The sequence below is a fragment of the Macaca thibetana genome, chromosome 5 (assembly GCF_024542745.1).
Source record: "Macaca thibetana thibetana isolate TM-01 chromosome 5, ASM2454274v1, whole genome shotgun sequence".
Lineage (NCBI taxonomy): Eukaryota > Metazoa > Chordata > Mammalia > Primates > Cercopithecidae > Macaca > Macaca thibetana.
Window position 1 is genome coordinate 147,078,696 of NC_065582.1, and position 17,012 is coordinate 147,095,707.

At 46.0% G+C, this 17,012-nt stretch overlaps 2 protein-coding genes across 2 annotated transcripts in view; one reads left to right on the top strand and one right to left on the bottom strand.

Moving 5' to 3' along the window:
* UBE2K (ubiquitin conjugating enzyme E2 K) overlaps positions 1-1,081 on the bottom strand; it is an 86,320-nt gene extending 85,239 nt beyond the window's left edge. The window contains exon 1 of the mRNA XM_050790382.1: positions 732-1,081. Within this exon, the coding sequence (XP_050646339.1) occupies positions 732-794 (63 nt within the window). The 5' untranslated portion in view covers positions 795-1,081. The remainder of the gene's footprint in view (positions 1-731) is intronic.
* The window catches only part of SMIM14 (small integral membrane protein 14), a 720,432-nt gene that overhangs the window by 567,220 nt on the left and 136,200 nt on the right, over positions 1-17,012 (top strand). The gene's annotated exons all lie outside the window — the stretch shown is intronic.

A 17,012-nucleotide genomic window follows, 5' to 3' on the forward strand; every position in this document is an offset into this window, starting at 1 on the left:
CGCCTTTGCCCACTCAAAAAAGATTGTGATGTCAATAAAAATGAGGCCTACGAATTTGGGGGTTAAGTGGAAGACATAATTATCTCGTTTGGAATAACTTGCTAACTCAGGTGAAAATTCCCTTACCCCCGCCACCAAATAAGACAGTATTCTATTATGTCTCCCTTTGACTCCTAACACCCAACTAAGAAGGACTAACTCTGAATGTCCTTCCTTTCTAATCAATACCTTTGGACTCACCGCTCCTCCCCTACGAAAAGAACAGTGAAGGCCTGACAGGCAATAACCCCAAATACCCTCAAAAGTGTGGGCCTTTGAGCAGCACTGCTCTTCGTATCCAGTTACCACCTTTCCCCTTCCCCCAACCCACTTCCCGGGTTTTCTCAGGCTCGGCCTGCTCCCTCCCCACCCCACAGCCACATTTCCAGCTGTGGCCACCGCCTCGGGTTCTCTCGTGAGCTTCCATCCCTCCGAGGAGCTCCCCCCTGTCCATCAGCTCCCCAAACCGTGTTCCACCCCAGACCACCCGCCCGCGAGACCGTTCATCCTAGCGCTCTGGGAGGGGAGGGGAAGGCGGCGGAAGGAGGAGGGGAACACTGCTGCTTCCTCACAGGCAAAAGGGCGGCCGCAAGGAGGGCCACCCAGGGACTACCGAGGATATCGGGGTCGCAGCTGGGAGGACCCTCCCGCTCCAGGCAGAGATGGGGGATATCCGGGAGTTCATTTCTGACCTCCTCGCTCTTCAGCACCTCCTTGAACTCCCGCTTGATTCGCTGCACCGCGATGTTGGCCATGTCTCCGCCCGCAGCTGATTCGTACCCGCCTCCTCCGCCACCGCTACGACCACCGCCACCGCCGCCACCTCTTCCTCCACCGCCTCCTCCCCCGGCGATTCAGACCCGAGCACACGAACACTGCCACTACCACCCCGGCCGCCGCGCTCGCCTCAGTGTGGAATCACCTCCGCGCCCGGCCACCAAAATGGCGCCGGGTCGGCGCATGCGCACGACGCTGACCCGGCCGGGCGGCGCAGCCGCTCCCGTTGTAGCCCCCATACGCCCGAGCCACGAGCTCGCGTCTCGGCTGGGGCTGTGGCCGCGTGGCTCCGCCCTGCCGGCGTCTGGGGCCGCGAGGGCGCGGCTTCCAAGGTGGCCGGCCGTAGCTGGCCCGCCCGGTCCTACCCGGCGCCTCCGCTCCTGTTTAAACCCAGGTGCTGTGGTCGGGGCTTCCAGCGCTGGCTTCTGACCGAAGGTTCGCGCGCAGCCGAACGGGTTCCCGAAGCCGCACTCGGCTGGAACGCCGCCCTGACTCAGCTAGACCCGGAACCCGGAGGCTGAACGCCGTGTCTAGCGCAGGAAAACGCTCTCGCGGATCTCGGTCCGGCCCATTTTCAGTTGGTGTAGCCCCAGAAAATCCACTGCAGTCGTTTTTGTTCTGCAACATTTATAGTACCACGATTATTCCCATCATCTCAGGTAGCACAGATTATCGAATTAAGGCTGGTTATTGTTGGATCAGATTGGGTTTGAGACAGGTACTCGGTGGAGAGGCCTGAGGGTGGGTTTAGAAGTCAGATGTTGATCTTTGACCTATTTAATACCGAGCTTGACATACACACACTCTCTGTCACACACACACACCACACACACACACCCCCCCCACACACACACACTCCTGTGCCCATCCCTAGAGTGTGGAGCGGGCCTAAGACTGCGTTTCTAACAAGTCTCCCAGTTGCTGCTGCTGTTGGTGCTGGTTCGGGGACCACACTATGAGAACCACTGAACTGAAGCGTGTGAAAATTCATATATATTAAATTGAAAACTGGAGAAATAGAAATTATAGTGCCCTTCAGGGGACTGGGATGGGGGAGGGGGAGCCTTATTTCTGTAAACCTAGGCCTACAAAGGTGCTTGGTGATAGGCACTCTATAAATATTGAATGTGTAAATGAGTACAGATAAGAGTAAAACGCTTTTGCTGGCGCGGCGGATCACTTGCAGTCAGGAGTCCGAGACCAGCCTGGCCAACATAGTGAAACCCCGTCTCTACTAAAAATACAAAAATCAGACAGGTGTGGTGGCAGGCGCCTGTAATCCCAGCTATTCTGGAGGCTGAGGCAGGAAAATCGCTTGAACCTGGGGGGCGCAGGTTGCAGTGAGCGAGATCGCGCTACTGCACTACATACAGCCTGGGCCACAGAGCAAGTTTATGTCTCAAACAATACAAAACAAAAAGTATAAAATATTTTAAGTAGAAAGTAAGTTTGAAAGTGGTTTCTGGTCGGGCGCGGTGGCTTATGCCTGTAATCCCAGCACTTTGGGAGACCTAGTCGGGGCAGATCACTTGAGCCCAGGAGTTGGAGACCAGCCTGAGCCCCATGGTGAAATCCTATCTCTAAAGATAATAATTTTTAGAAAAGAAAGTGGTTTCTAAGGTGCATAGTAATAATGGTTTGGTACTGAGAAACATTTTGAATAGAACATTTTGGAACAAGTAATAAGGGTGTCATTTTAGAAGTTTATACTTCATGCACTTCCTTCACCTAGCCAATCAGTAAAATATCTATTATAAAAATATCACAAAGGCCGGGCGCGGTGGCTCAAGCCTGTAATCCCAGCACTTTGGGAGGCCGAGACGGGCGGATCACGAGGTCAGGAGATCGAGACCATCCTGGCTAACACGGTGAAACCCCGTCTCCACTAAAAAATCCAAAAAACTAGCCAGGCGAGGTGGCGGGCGCCTGTAGTCCCAGCTACTTGGGAGGCTGAGGCAGGAGAATGGCGTGAACCCGGGAGGCGGAGCTTGCAGTGAGCTGAGATCCGGCCACTGCACTCCAGCCTGGGCGACAGAGCAAGACTCCGTCTCAAAAAAAAAAAAAAAAAAAAAAAAAAATCACAAATACATGGTCTTACCAAAAATAATTAAAATTGTGGTGTCAAACACGGAAATAGCCAATGGAGGTGAATCAGTGGAGGCACACGGCAAAAGAATTTCTTAAACTCCTGCCCCAGGAACCAAGAGGAGATTTTAAAATTCCAGTCTCTCCCATGGCAGCTGTCTTGCCGGCTTTTATTTCCTCATCTACGAAATGAGAAAACTGGATTAGATTATCTCTTTAAAGTTTTAAGAGTTCAGAATTCTAAAACATCATCTCAAAACATTTCCCCTAAGTGGGCTGACATAAATTATATAAACCCTTCTAGCAGAGCCCCCTAGTGGTCCTAAGAGGACTCAACCATATACACAGGTCACGGTACAAGGAATTATTGGCATAATGTAAATCACGCAATGCTATATGTATTTGTGTATTTGTGTCAGTAGACTTTAAAAAAATTATTTTGAAGAGTGCAAAAACTTTTTGAGCGCTTTACATTATCACTGTCCAATCCTAATCTTGGAATGTGAAGAAACTTGGGATACTCAAAGGGGGACCAGTTAGAAGGGTCTGGGCCAGGAGCCGTGACTTATACCTGTAATCCCAGCACTTTGGGAGGCCAAGGCGGGCGGATCGCTTGAGCTCAGGAATTCGAGACCAGCCTGGGCAACATGGTGAGACCCCCGTCTCTACTAAAATACAAAAACTTAGCTGGTTGTGGTGGCGTGCCCCTGTAGTCCCAGCTTCTTGGGAGTTTGAAGCAGGAGAATCACTTGAACCCAGGAGGCGGAGGTTGCAGTGAGGGGAGATCACGCCACTGCACTCCAGCCTGGGTGACAGAGGGTGACTCTGTCTCAAGAGAAAAACCAAGGCCGGGCGCGGTGGCTCAAGCCTGTAATCCCAGCACTTTGGGAGGCCGAGACGGGCGGATCACGAGGTCAGGAGATCGAGACCATCCTGGCTAACACGGTGAAACCCCGTCTCTGCTAAAAAAAAAAATACAAAAAACTAGCCAGGCGCGGTGGCGGGCGCCTGTAGTCCCAACTACTCGGGAGGCTGAGGCAGGAGAATGGCGTGAACCCGGGAGGCGGAGCTTGCAGTGAGCTGAGATCCGGCCACTGCACTCCAGCCTGGGCGGCAGAGCCAGACTCTGTCTCAAAAAAAAAAAAAAAAAAAAAATTCTCCCCCGCAAAAAAAAGGGTCTGGTAATTTCTTTTTTGTGTCTTTTTTTTCCCCTTTCTGTGGAGAACCGGGTCTCGCTATATTGCCCAGGCAGGTCTCAAACTCCTGGGCTCAAGCTATCCTCACGCCTCTGCCTCCCTGAGAGCTGGGATTACAGGTGTGAGCCGCCGCATCTGGCAAGGATCTGGTAATTTCTTCAAGGGAGAGGATTTGGTAATCTTTAAATGCACATAATCACTGATTCTGCGATTTCACTTTTAGGAGTTCATTCTATAGTCCTTCTAATGAGACAACGGCATATTAACTGATGTGAAACAATCTCCAAGATACATTTTAAGTGAATAAGAAGCACCATGCGAGGCCAGGCACGGTGGCTCACACCTGTAATCCCAGCACTTTCGGAGGCCGAGATGGACGGATCACTTGAAGTCAGGAGTTGGAGACGAGCCTGGCCAACATGGTGAAACCCTGCCTCTACTAAAACTACAAAAAAATTAACTGGGCATAGTGGTGGGCGCCTGTAATCCCAGCTACTCAGGAGGCTGAAGCAGGAGAATCGCTCAAACCCAGGAGGCAAAGTTTGCAATGACCCCAGATTGCACCACTGCACTCCAGCCTGGGCAAGAGCCAGACTCTGTCTCAAAAAAAAAAAAAAAAGCACCATGCTAAATGCAATGTGGTAATGTGGTATCCTGAATTGGATCCTAGAACCAAAAGGACATACCTAGTGAAATATAAATAAATTCTGTAATTTAGTTAATGGTATTGTAACAATGCTAATTTCTCAGTTTTGACATAGCCATATGGTTATGTATGATGTTAACATTAGTGGAAGTTGAGTAAAGAGTATACAAGAATCTCTGTACGGGGCCAGGTGCGATGGCTCACACCCGTAATCCTAGCAGTTTGGGCAGCCAAGGCAGGCAGATTACCTGAAGTCAGGAGTTCGAGACCAGCCTGACTAACATGGAGAACCCCATCTCTACTAAAAATACAAAATTAGCCGGGCATGGTGGTGGTGCATGCCTGTAATCCCAGCTACTCGGGAGGCTGAGGCAGAAGAATAGCTTGAACCCAGGAGGCAAAGTTTGCAGTGAGCCGAGATCATGCCATTGCACTCCAGCCTGGGCAACAAGAGTGAAACTCCATTTCAAAAAAAAAAAAAAAAAAAAAGACTCTCTGTATTATCTTTTCAACATTCTTGTAATCTAAAATTATTCCAAGGCCAATCGTGATGGCTCATGCTTGTGATCTCAGCAACTTGGGTGGCAGAGGTGGGACGATCACCTGAGGCCAGGAATTCTAGACCAGCCTGGGCATCATAGAAAGACCCCATCTCGGCCAGGCATGGTGGCTCAAGCCTGTAATCCCAGCACTTTGGGAGGCCGAGACGGGCGGATCACAAGGTCAGGAGATCGAGACCATCCTGGCTAACACGGTGAAACCCCATCTCTACTAAAAAATACAAAAAACTAGCCGGGCGAGGTGGCGGGCGCCTGTAGTCCCAGCTACTCGGGAGGCTGAGGCAGGAGAATGGCGTGAACCCGGGAGGCGGAGCTCGCAGTGAGCTGAGATCCGGCCACTGCACTCCAGCCTGGGTGACAGAGCAAGACTCCGTCTCAAAAAAAAAAAAAAAAAAAAAAAAGAAAGACCTCATCTCTAGCCAGGTGCGGTGGCTCATGCCTGTAATCCTAGCACTTTAGGAGGCCAAGGTGGGCAGATCACGAGGTCAGGAGTTTGAGACCAGCCTGGCCAGCATGGTGAAACCCCGTCTCTACTAAAAATACAAAATATTAGCCGGGTGTAGTGGTGCATGCCTGTAATCTCAACTACTCAGGAGGCTGAGGCAGGAGAATCACTTGAACCCAGGAGGTGGAGTTTTGCAGTGAACCGATATCGTGCCACTGCACTTCAGCCTGGTCGATAGAGCGAGACTCGGTCTCAAAAAAAAAAAAAAAAAGACCCCCATCTCTACAAAAAATGTGAAAATCTAGCCAAGGGTGGTGGCACATGCCTGTAGTCTTAGCTGCTTATGAGGCTGAAGTGGGAGGCAGGCTTGAGCCCAGGAGTTTCAGGCTGCAGTGAGCTATGATTGCACCACTGCATTCTAACCTGGCGTCAAAGTGAGACCCTGCCTCTAAAAAAGATAAATAAAATAAAATTATAAAATAAAATTATTCCAGGCCGGGTGCGGTGGCTCAAACCTGTAATCCCAGCACTTTGGGAGGCCGAGATGGCTGGATCACGAGATCAGGAGATCGAGACCATCCTGGCTAACACGGTGAAACCCCGTCTCTACTAAAAAATACAAAAAGCTAGCTGGGCGAGGTGGCGGGCGCCTGTAGTCCCAGCTACTTGGGAGGCTGAGGCAGGAGAATGGCGTGAACCCGGGAGGCGGAGCTTGCAGTGAGCTGAGATAGCAACACTGCAGTCCAGCCTGGGCGACAGAGTGAGACTCCGTCTCAAAAAAAAAAAAAAAGTAAATAAAATTATTCCAAAAGAAAAAGTTTACTTATTAAAAGGTATGACACAGCCCATATGTATATAGTATGCCACCATATTTGTGAGGAGAGAAAGGAATATGCTTGTGTATATGATGCTTGTGAACCATAAAATATCACTGGAAAAATGTTGAAGAAACTGATAACAGTGATTACCTCTCAGAAAGGAACTTACGTACTTTGGGGAAAGCAAAGTGGGAGAATTTTCACCATGTCTCCTGCTGTATATTTTATCCATCCAAAAACAAATTTTAAAAAATGTGTTTCCAATCATGGAGAACATAGCTCTTCAGTAATATGCTCTAATTCTGATTAACTTCATTAACTAAATAATTAAATACATATTTATTGAATGCCTACTATGTGCTAGGCCCTGGAGGCACATCAATGAACAAGGGATTAAAATCCCTGCAAGTGTGGAATTTACATTTTAGCAGGGATGAAGAGAATTAACCTCAAACTATAGTCTGCAGACGCCTGGGGAATCCCTGAGATGTTTTCAGGCAGTCAATCTACCCAACCTCTGCCTCCAGGGTTCAAGAGATTCTCCTGCCTCAGCCTCCTGAGTAGCTGAGATTACAGGCGGGTGCCACCATGCCCAGCTAATTTTTTGTATTTTTAGTAGAGACAGGGTTTCACCGTGTTAGCCAGGATGGTCTCGATCTCTTGACTTCATGATCCACCCACCTCGGCCTCCTAAAGTGTAGGGATTACAGGCGTGAGCCACCACGCCCAGCCCATGCTTAAACTATTATAATGATACTAAGACATTATCTGCCTTTTTCCCACTTTGACATTTGCACCAATACTGTAAAGCAATAGTACTATACAATTACTGTACTAGTAACAATTAATGTAACACATTCACTGTTTAAAAAACTGCCAATTTCACTTTGGAATGTCTTAATGGAACAGTAGGAATTATTAATTTTATTAAACTTAGTGGAGACTAACGCAGCTCCATCTTGGATGCTAATCTGCCACATTAACTTCCAATTGACCCCAGTTCCAGAAATGCCTCTGATTTATATTTTATCCTTTTTAAAATTTTTTTAAATTTTGAAACAAAGTCTCACTCTGTCACCCAGGTGGGAGTACAGTGGCACAATCATAGCTCATTGCAGACTCAAACTCTTGGGCCCAAGCAATCCTCCCACCTTGACCTCCCAAAGCACTGGAATTACAGGTAAAAGACATCACACTGGGCCTCTAATCCATTTGGAGTTAATTTTTTTTTTTTTTTTTTTCCTTTTTAGAGATAGGGTCTTACCCTGTCAACCCAGACTGGAGCACAGTGGCATGATCATAGCTCACTGTAGCCTCAACCTCCTGGGCTCAAGTGATCTTCCTTCCTCAGCCTCCCATGTTGCTGGGGCCACAGGTGCACACCAATATGTCTGGCTATTTTTAAAAATTTCTTGTAGAGTCAAGGTCTCATTATGTTGCCCAGGCTGGTCTTGAATTCCTGGGCTCAAGAGATTCTCCTGCCTCAGCCTCCCGAAGTGCTGAGATTACAGGCGCCCTGCCATTTTAATTTTTTTTTTTTTTGAGGTGGAGTCTCGCTCTGTCACCCAGGCTAGAGTGTAGTGGCAGGATCTCGGTTCACTGCAACCTCCGCCTCCTGGGTTCAAGCGATTCTCCTGCCTCAGCCTCCCAAGTAGCTAGGACTACAGGTGCATGCCACCACGCCCGGCTAATTTTTCTATTTTTAGTAGAGATGGGGTTTCGCCATGTTGGCCAGGCTGGTCTCAAACTCCTGACCTCAGGTGATCCACCCACCTCGGCCTCCCAAAGTGCTGGGATTACAGGCGTGAGCCACTGCGCCTGGCCCCATCCCAAGCTTTTAATACAGAAAGTTATTGTAATCTTTTCTTCCCAGACAAAGCTTTATATTGAAGAAAAGCAGCTGTAATTATCAACATTTATGGAAGTTCAAGTCACTATGTTAGATGCTAGGAGTGCACAGAGAAATAAAATACATACTCTGCTTATGAAATTAATAACTTATTAGGAGCTGGGCAGAGTGGCTCACACCTGTAATCCCAGCATTTTGAGAGGCCAAGGTGGGAGAATCACTTGAGGCTAGGAGTTTGAGACCAGCCAGGGCAATATACTGAGACATTATCTCTACAGAAAACTTAAAGATTAGCTGGGTGTGGTGGTGTACATCTGTAGTCCTAGCTACTCTGAAGGCTAAAGTGGAAGAATCACTTGAGCCCAGGAGTTCAAAGCTGCAGTGAGCCATGATCACACTACTGCACTGCAGCCTGGGCAAGAGTGAGACTTTGCAGGAGGCTGGGCCCAGTGGCTCATGCCTGTAATCTCAGCACTTTGGGAGTCCAAGGCACAAGGACTGCTTGAGTCCAGGAGTTCAAGAGCAGCCTGGGCAACATAAGTGAGTCCCCATCCCAGACATGATGATGTGTGCGTATAGTCCCTGCTACTCAGGAGGCTGAGGCAGGAGAATGGCTTGAGCCCAAGGAGTTTGAAGCTGCTGTGAGCTATGATCGCACCACTGCACTCCAGCCCGGGTAACAGAGTGAGATCCTGTCCCCCACCCACCCAAAAATAAAAAAGAAAAAAGAAAAACCTAGTTTATTGGAGGAGATAGAACATTTCATTGTAAGACAAATACAGGATAGCATATGCCAATTTTTAAATAAGTGGCAAAGAAATTGTGTGTCCTGGGAGTTCAGAGGTTGTGATTTTAATAATGGATTTTGTACATACGTGTGTGTATACATATATATTTTATATATATTTTTTTTTCTTTTTTTTTGAGACAGAGTCTTGCTCTGTCACCCAGGCTGGAGTACAATGGCACAGTCTTGGCTCACCGCAGCCTCTGCCTCCTGGGTTCCAGCTATTCTCCTGCCTCAGCCTCCTGGGTAGCTGGGATTACAGGTGCACACAACCACGCCCGGCTAATTTTTGTATTTTTAGTAGAGATGGGGTTTTGCCTTGTTGGCCAGGCTGGTCTCGAACTCCTGACCTCAGGTGATCCACCCACCTCGACTTCCCAACGTGCTGGGATTATAGGCATGAACTAGCACACCTGGCCAATTTTGTGTATTAAGATACCAATCAGCTGAGCCCAGTGGTTCATGCCTATAATCCCAGCACTTTGGGAGGCTGAGCAGGAGGACTGCTTGAGGCCAGGAGTTCTAGACCAGGCTAGGCAATATACAGCCGTCCAGCCTGGGCGACAGACCGAGACTCCCTCTCCAGAAAAAGAAAAGAAAAAGAGAAAGAAAGAAAAAAAGAGAAAAAGAAAGAAAAGGAGGAAGTATTACCGAAGGCAACAGTGACTGCCTCTCAAAGTCTAGAGAAAGCAAACTGAAGGTGGGGCTGAAAAAAATACAGAAGAGGTTCCGCGTGGTCCCAGTGACACCGAATACAGCAAGACCCTGTCTCTATCAAGAAAAAAAAAAAGAGAGAGAGAGAGAGAGTTAGCCAGGTGTGGTGGTGTGTGCCTGTAGTCTCAGTTACTTGGGAGCGAGGTGGGAGGATCACTTGAGCCCGGGAGGTCAAGACCACAATGAGCTAGGATCGCGCCTATCTCAAAAAAAAAAAAAGAAAGAAAGAAAGAAAGAAAAAAAAAAAAGAAAAGGAAAGATACCAATCAGTATGTACACAAATGTTCATAGCAACATTATTTATAATAGCCAAAAAGTGGAAACAGCCCAAATGTCTAGCAATGATGAATATATGGTATATCCATATGATGGAACATTATTCAACAATTAAAAGAAATGAAGTACTAATACATGCTATAACACGAATGAACCTTGAAAACATTATCCTAAGTAAAAGAAGCCATCACAAAGGGCCACGTATTGTATTGTATTATTCCATTTATATAAAATATCCAGAATAGGGAAATTCATACAAACAGAAAGTAGGTTAGTGGTTGCCTAGGCTATGGGTAGGAATAGAAAGTGATGTGACTGCTAATGGGTACAGGGTTTCTTTTCGGGGTATTAAAAATGTTTAAAATTGATTATGGGGGCAGTTGCACAACTCTGTAAATATACTGCAAACCACAGAATTGTGCACTTTTTTTTTTTTTTTTTTTTTTGATACAGAGTCTTCCTCTATTGCCCAGGCTATAGTGCAGTGTCTTGGCTCACTGCAACCTTTGCCTCCTGGGTTCAAGCGATTCTCCTGCCTCAGCCTCCCGAGTAGCTGGGATTACAGGTGCGTGCCACCATACCCAGCTAATTATTGTATTTTTAGTAGAGACGGGGTTTTCCCGCTTTGACCAGGCTGGTCTCAAACCCCTGACCTCAGGTGATCCTCCCACCTTGGCCTCCCAAAGTGTTGGGATTACAGGCGTGAGCCACTGCACCCGGGTGGAATTGTACACTTTAAATAGATGGCTTGTATGGTATGTAAATTGTATCTCAATGAAGGTGTTATTAAAAATAAAAATAAAGTCTCACCCAGCCCCATCACTTCTTTAAAAAAAATGTGAATTTTATTGTATGCGAACTACATCTCAATAAAGTAGTTGAGAGAGAGAAAGAGAAAAGAAAAAAAATACCAACCAGTAATCCATAAACAACTATTGTCTGGACCAAATGAGCTGTTTCCCTTAGCTTTATAGAATCCCCAAAGTTTTTGATTATGTGCTGAAACTCTGCTAAGGAGGATTAATACTGGCAGCTCTCAGTAGGCTAGACTGAAATGGAGAAGAATTGGAGGAAGAAAGCCTGCCTGGTTTCTGTTAAAATATTCTAGAACAGCACTAGCATCAACTAGGAAATTGTTAAAAATGTAAATTATTGGTTCCCACTCCTGAACTACTGAATTAGTTCTGGGATCCAGTAATCTGCATTTTTATTCTCCAGGTGATTCTGATGCAGAGAAACATTTAGGAAGCACTGCTCTAGGCAACAAGTTATGAGTACCTGAAAGAGGGTGGCAATAAAGTGAATAGAGAAAAGCTTATGATGTGTAGGCAGATTATTTCCAGTATGTCTTGCCAACTATTTGGATTTAAAGGGCAAGGGTAAGGAAGGAAGCAAAGAAAATGCACAGGTTTCTTTTGAAATCATTAACAGAAATAGGAAAGATAAGAAGAGGTGCAGGTGTAAGAGGAAAGACAAGGAATTCAAATTTGTATACATTTTGAGCTGATACATGAAGCAAATCCTGTTAATTGCCTACCCAAATCCATTTCCACCACCTGCCCATCCCCCTTCTTTGCAGAGGCCCAGTTTGTTCATGTGTTCATTCTCCATGTGACCCCCCTCCCAAGATCCAAAGGTGAATGTTGATTGGCCAAATAATCATAGGTGTCTTAAGTACTTTTGTAGGTAATTAAATTAGGTATGAGCATGCGCCATAATTCTGGCCAGGGAGCCATGAAAAGAAAACTGACGGGAGACTCATATAAGAGAAGAAGGCTTCCAGAACACAAAACAGAGTTATTTCTTTTCCCTGCCTCTGGATATCAAGCTGAAACTGCAACAGCCATCTCATGACCATGAGAATACTATTTAACAATGTTGAAGTTCTATACAGTTCAAAATTCCAAGAAAAAAAGTAACATTTGTTGAGTGTTCATTTAATGTCAAACATGCTTCCAAGTGCTATGCATATGTATTAAGTTATAAAATGTAAATTAACTCATTTAAACTCACAATAACCTTATTTGCCATGAGGAAACTGAAACAAAGCAAGTAACTTACCCAACCCCAAGTTAAGCACTAGGGACTGAAAGAGAATTCTCACAGATCTTTTGACTACAGAGCCTACACCCTTAACTTCAGTGCTCCAAATTACAATGATCAGGAAACGGGACAAAATTATCTTGTTTCCTTCCTTCCTTCCTTCCTTCCTTCCTTCCTTCCTTCCTTCCTTCCTTCCTTCCTTCCTTCCTTCCCTCCCTCCCTCCCTCCCTCCTCTTTCTTTCTCTTTCTTTCTTTCTTTCTTTCTTTCTTTCTTTCTTTCTTTCTTTCTTTCTTTCTTTCTTTCTTTCTTTCTTTCATTCCTTCTTTCTTTCTTTCTTTTTTGACAGGGTCTGGTTCTTTCATCCAGGCTGGAGTACAGTGGTGCCCTCACAGCTCACTCCATTCTTGACCTCCCAGGCTCAAGTGATCCTCCTGCCTCAGCCTCCTAAGTACCTGTGACTACGGGTGTGAGCCACCACACCTGGCTACTTTGGAATTTTTTTCTTATTGCTGAGTTTTAAAAGTTGGTTGTGTATTTTAGATACAAGATACCAGATGTATACAATATATCAATGTATCTGTTATATCAGATATATGTTTTGCAAATTTTTCTTCCAGTTTATGACTTTTCATTCCCTTAACAGTATCTTATACAGGGCAAAATATTTTAATTTTAATGAAGTACAATTCATCTATTGTTTCTTTTATAGACCGTGCTTTTTATGTCGTATCTAAAATTTTGCCAGGCATGGTGACTCAAACCTGTAATTCCAGCAATTTAGGAGGTCAAGGCAGGAAGATCCCTTGAGCCTGGGAGGTCTAGGCTGCAATGAGCCATGATCACACCACTGCACTCCAGTCTGTGACAGAGCAAGACCCTGTCCCCTAAATAAATAAATAAATAAATAAATAAATGCCAGGTGCAGTGGCTCACACCTGTAATCTCAGCACTTTGGGAGGTTGAGGCAGGATGATCATTTGAGCCCAGGAGTTCAAGACTAGCTTGGGCTAGATGGTGAGACTCTGTCTTTGCAAAAAAATTTAAAATTTGCCAGGTGTGGTGGAGACAGCAGCTATCATCATGCCAGTGCACTGCAGCCTGGGCTGCAAAGCAAGATCCTGTCTCTAAAAATAAAAAATAAAAATGAAAATTCAATGCCAGATAAAGAAAACATGGAATACTATATAGCCATAAAAAAGAATGAGATCATGTCCTTTGCAAGAACATGGATGGAGCTAGAGGCCATTATCCTTAGCAAACTAAGGCAGGAGCAGAAAACCAAATACCACATGTTCTCACTTATAAGTGTGAGCTACATGATGGGAACATATGGACACATGGACAGGGACAACACACACTGGAGCCTTTCAGAGGGTGGAGGGCGGGAGGAGGGAGAGGATCAGGAAAAATAACTAATGAGTACTAGGCTTAATACCTAGGGTGGTGAAGTAATCTGTACAACAAACCCCATGCCATAAGTTTATCTGTATAACAAACCTGTATGTATAGCCCTGAACTTAAAAGTTTTTTTAAAAAGGCCAGGCGCGGTGGCTCACGCCTGTAATCCCAGCACTTTGGGAGGCCGAGGTGGGCAGATCACAAGGTCAGGAGATGGAGACCATCCTGGCTAACCCGGTGAAACTCCATCTCTACTAAAAAATACAAAAAATTAGCCGGGCATGGTGGCGGGTGCCTGCAGTCCCAGCTACTCCGGAGGCTGAGGCTGGAGAATGGCGTGAACCCGGGAGGCGGAGCTTGCAGTGAGCCAAGATCGCGCCACTGCACTCCAGCCTGGGCAACAGAGAGAGACTCTGTCTCAAAAAAAAAAAAAAATTAAAAAAAAATTTAATGCCAACCCAAGGTCACCTAGATTTTCTCCTATGTTATCTTCTAGAAGTTTTATGGTACTGCAAGATGTAAGGTTAGTGTCTAAGTGCATGTTTTTGCAACAAGATGTCCAGTTGTTTCAGCATTATTTGTGAAAAGACTATCTTTTTTCCACTGAGTTGCCTTTGCTCCTTAAAAGGATCAGTTTACTGTATTTGCATGGGTCTATTTCTGGACTCTCTATTCTCTTCCATTGATATATGTATTTGCCTTTTCTTTCTCCAAAACCACACTGTCAATCCTTGTAGATTTATGGTAAGTCTTTAAGTGTCTTTAAAGTCTTTTTTTTTTTTTGAGACGGAGGCTCGCTCTGTCGCCCAGGCTGGAGTGCAGTGGCGCAATCTCGGCTCACTGCAAGCTCCGCCTCCCGGGTTCACGCCATTCTCCTGCCTCAGCCTCCGGAGTAGCTGGAACTATAGGCGCCCGCCACAGCACCCGGCTAATTTTTTGTATTTTTAATAGAGACGAGGTTTCACCGTGGTCTCGATCTCCTGACCTTGTGATCCGCCCACCTTGGCCTCCCAAAGTGCTGGGATTACAGGCGTGAGCCACCATGCCCGGTCAAGTGTCTTTAAGTGTTTCTCCAATTATGTTCTCCAACTTTGTTCTTCTTCAGTATTGTGCTAGAGCATTTTTTAGAGCATTTTAAAACAAGGCTGCCCAAGGATCATCTGACTCAGAAAATCTAACACTGACTAATAATTGATTAGGGACCAGATGCCTTCCAATCCTCTAACAGTAGAGCTTAATTTATAGAAATGAACAGGGATGCAATAATTTTTTTTCCTTTCTGTTGGTAGTGAGGATGACCATTTACAAAGGTTGTGTTTTATTGCCCTTTAGAACACTGATCAGTTTTAGGGCCAGGCGCGGTGGCTCACGCCTGTGATCCCAGCACTTTGGGAGGCCCAGGCGGGCGGATCACGAGGTCAGGAGATCAAAATCATCCTGGCTAAAACGGTGAAATCCCGTCTCTACTAAAAATACAAAAAAATTAGCCAGGTGTGGTGGCAGGCGCGTGTAGTCCCACTACTCGGGAAGCCGAGGCAGGGGAATGGAGGGAACCCGGGAGGCGGAGCTTGCAGTGAGCCGAGATTGTGCCACTGCACTCCAGACTGGGCAACAGAGCCGGACTCCGTCTCAGGAAAAAAAAAAGAAGAAGAAAGAAAAAAGGGCTAGGCACAGTGGCTCACTCCTGTAATCTCAGCACTTTGGGTGGTTGAGGCAGGAGGATTGCTTGAGACCAGGAGTTGAAGATCAACCTGGCCAACAAAGTGAGAACCCAGCTCTTAAAAAAAAGAAGAAAAAAGAAACACATTATTAGATATCAAAGTATACTTTTTTTTTTCCTGAGATGGAGTCTCGCTTTGTCGCCCAGACTGGAGTGCAGTGGCGGGATCTTGGCTCCCTGCAAGTTCCGCCTCCCGGGTTCACACCATTCTCCTGCCTCAGTCTCCCGAGTAGCTGGGACTACAGGCACCTGCCACCACGCCCGACTAATTTTTTTATTTTTGTATTTTTAGTAGAGTCGGGGTTTCACTATGTTAGCCAGGATGGTCTGGATCTCCGGACCTCATGATCTGCCCGCCTCTGCCTCCCAAATTGCTGGAATTACAGGCGTGAGCCACCGCGCCCAGATATCAAAGTATACTTTAAAGCTGTTAAGAATCAAACCAGGGCTGGGCACGGTGGCTCACGCCTGTAATCCCAGCACTTTGGGAGGCTGAGGTGGTGGGATCACCTGAAGTCAGGAGATCGAGACCAGCCTGGCCAACATGGTGAAACCCCGTCTCTACTAAAGTAAATACAAAGAAAAAAAAAAAATTAGCCAGGTGTGGTGGCACGGGCCTGTAGTCCCAGAGTCTCAGGAGGCTGAGGCAGGAGAATTGCTTGAACTCAGGAGGTGGAGGTTGCAGTGCGCTGAGATCGCCCCACTGTACTCTAACCTGGGCAACAGAGCAAGATTCCGTTTCCAAAAAAAAAAAAAAAGAAGAATCAAACCAGACAATGTAGCCAGAACAGGCAGAGTCACCATTAATAAAATTTTAACATGTGATAAATGTGGAATTTAAATTTGGTAGATAAATAATGAATTGTTTAATAAGCAGTATTAGGATAATTTGGGCAAGCCAACCATATCTTCCACCCTACAATGTGCACCTTGCACAATGGCTATGTCATTGTGTTTACTGCTTACTAGACATTACCAGAGATGCTATTTTCATGCTTCCATACCATTGCTTGTGCTGTTCTCTCTGCTTGGAATTTTTTCTCCCTTTCATCCCCTGTTGAAAGCGTGTCCTTCTTTTAAGATCCAAATTAGTCATCTGTAACCTGGGCAACACAGTGAGATCCCATCTCTACAAAAATTTTTTTAGAAAAATTAGTTGGGCATGGGGGTGCACTGCTGCAGTCCTTGCCTCTCAGAAGGTTGAGGTGGGAGGATAGCTTGAACCTATGAGTTCAAGGCTGCAGAGAGCTGTGATCTCACCATTGCACTCCAGGCAGGGCAATAGAGTGAGACCCTGTCTCTAAATAAATAAATAAAAATAATCTGTGAAACTTGCCTGACTTCTGCAAACAAAGTTACATCCTCTTTCATGTAGCCACAACATCTGCCACATATCTCTGCTATAGTACTCATAATGTTCTGTTGCAGGTATTTATTCATATTTCTGTACCCTTTACTAGGCTGTAAGCATTTTATAATCAGGGACCAAGTCTTTTCATTGTTGTATCCTGATACCTAGTACAAAGTGTATCATAATGAGTGCTCAGTAAGCATTTGATATGATAGGGTTAATAATGAATGAAATTAGCCGGGCGCGGTGGCTCACGCCTGTAATCCCAGCACTTTGGGAGGCCGAAGCGGGCGGATCACGAGGTCAG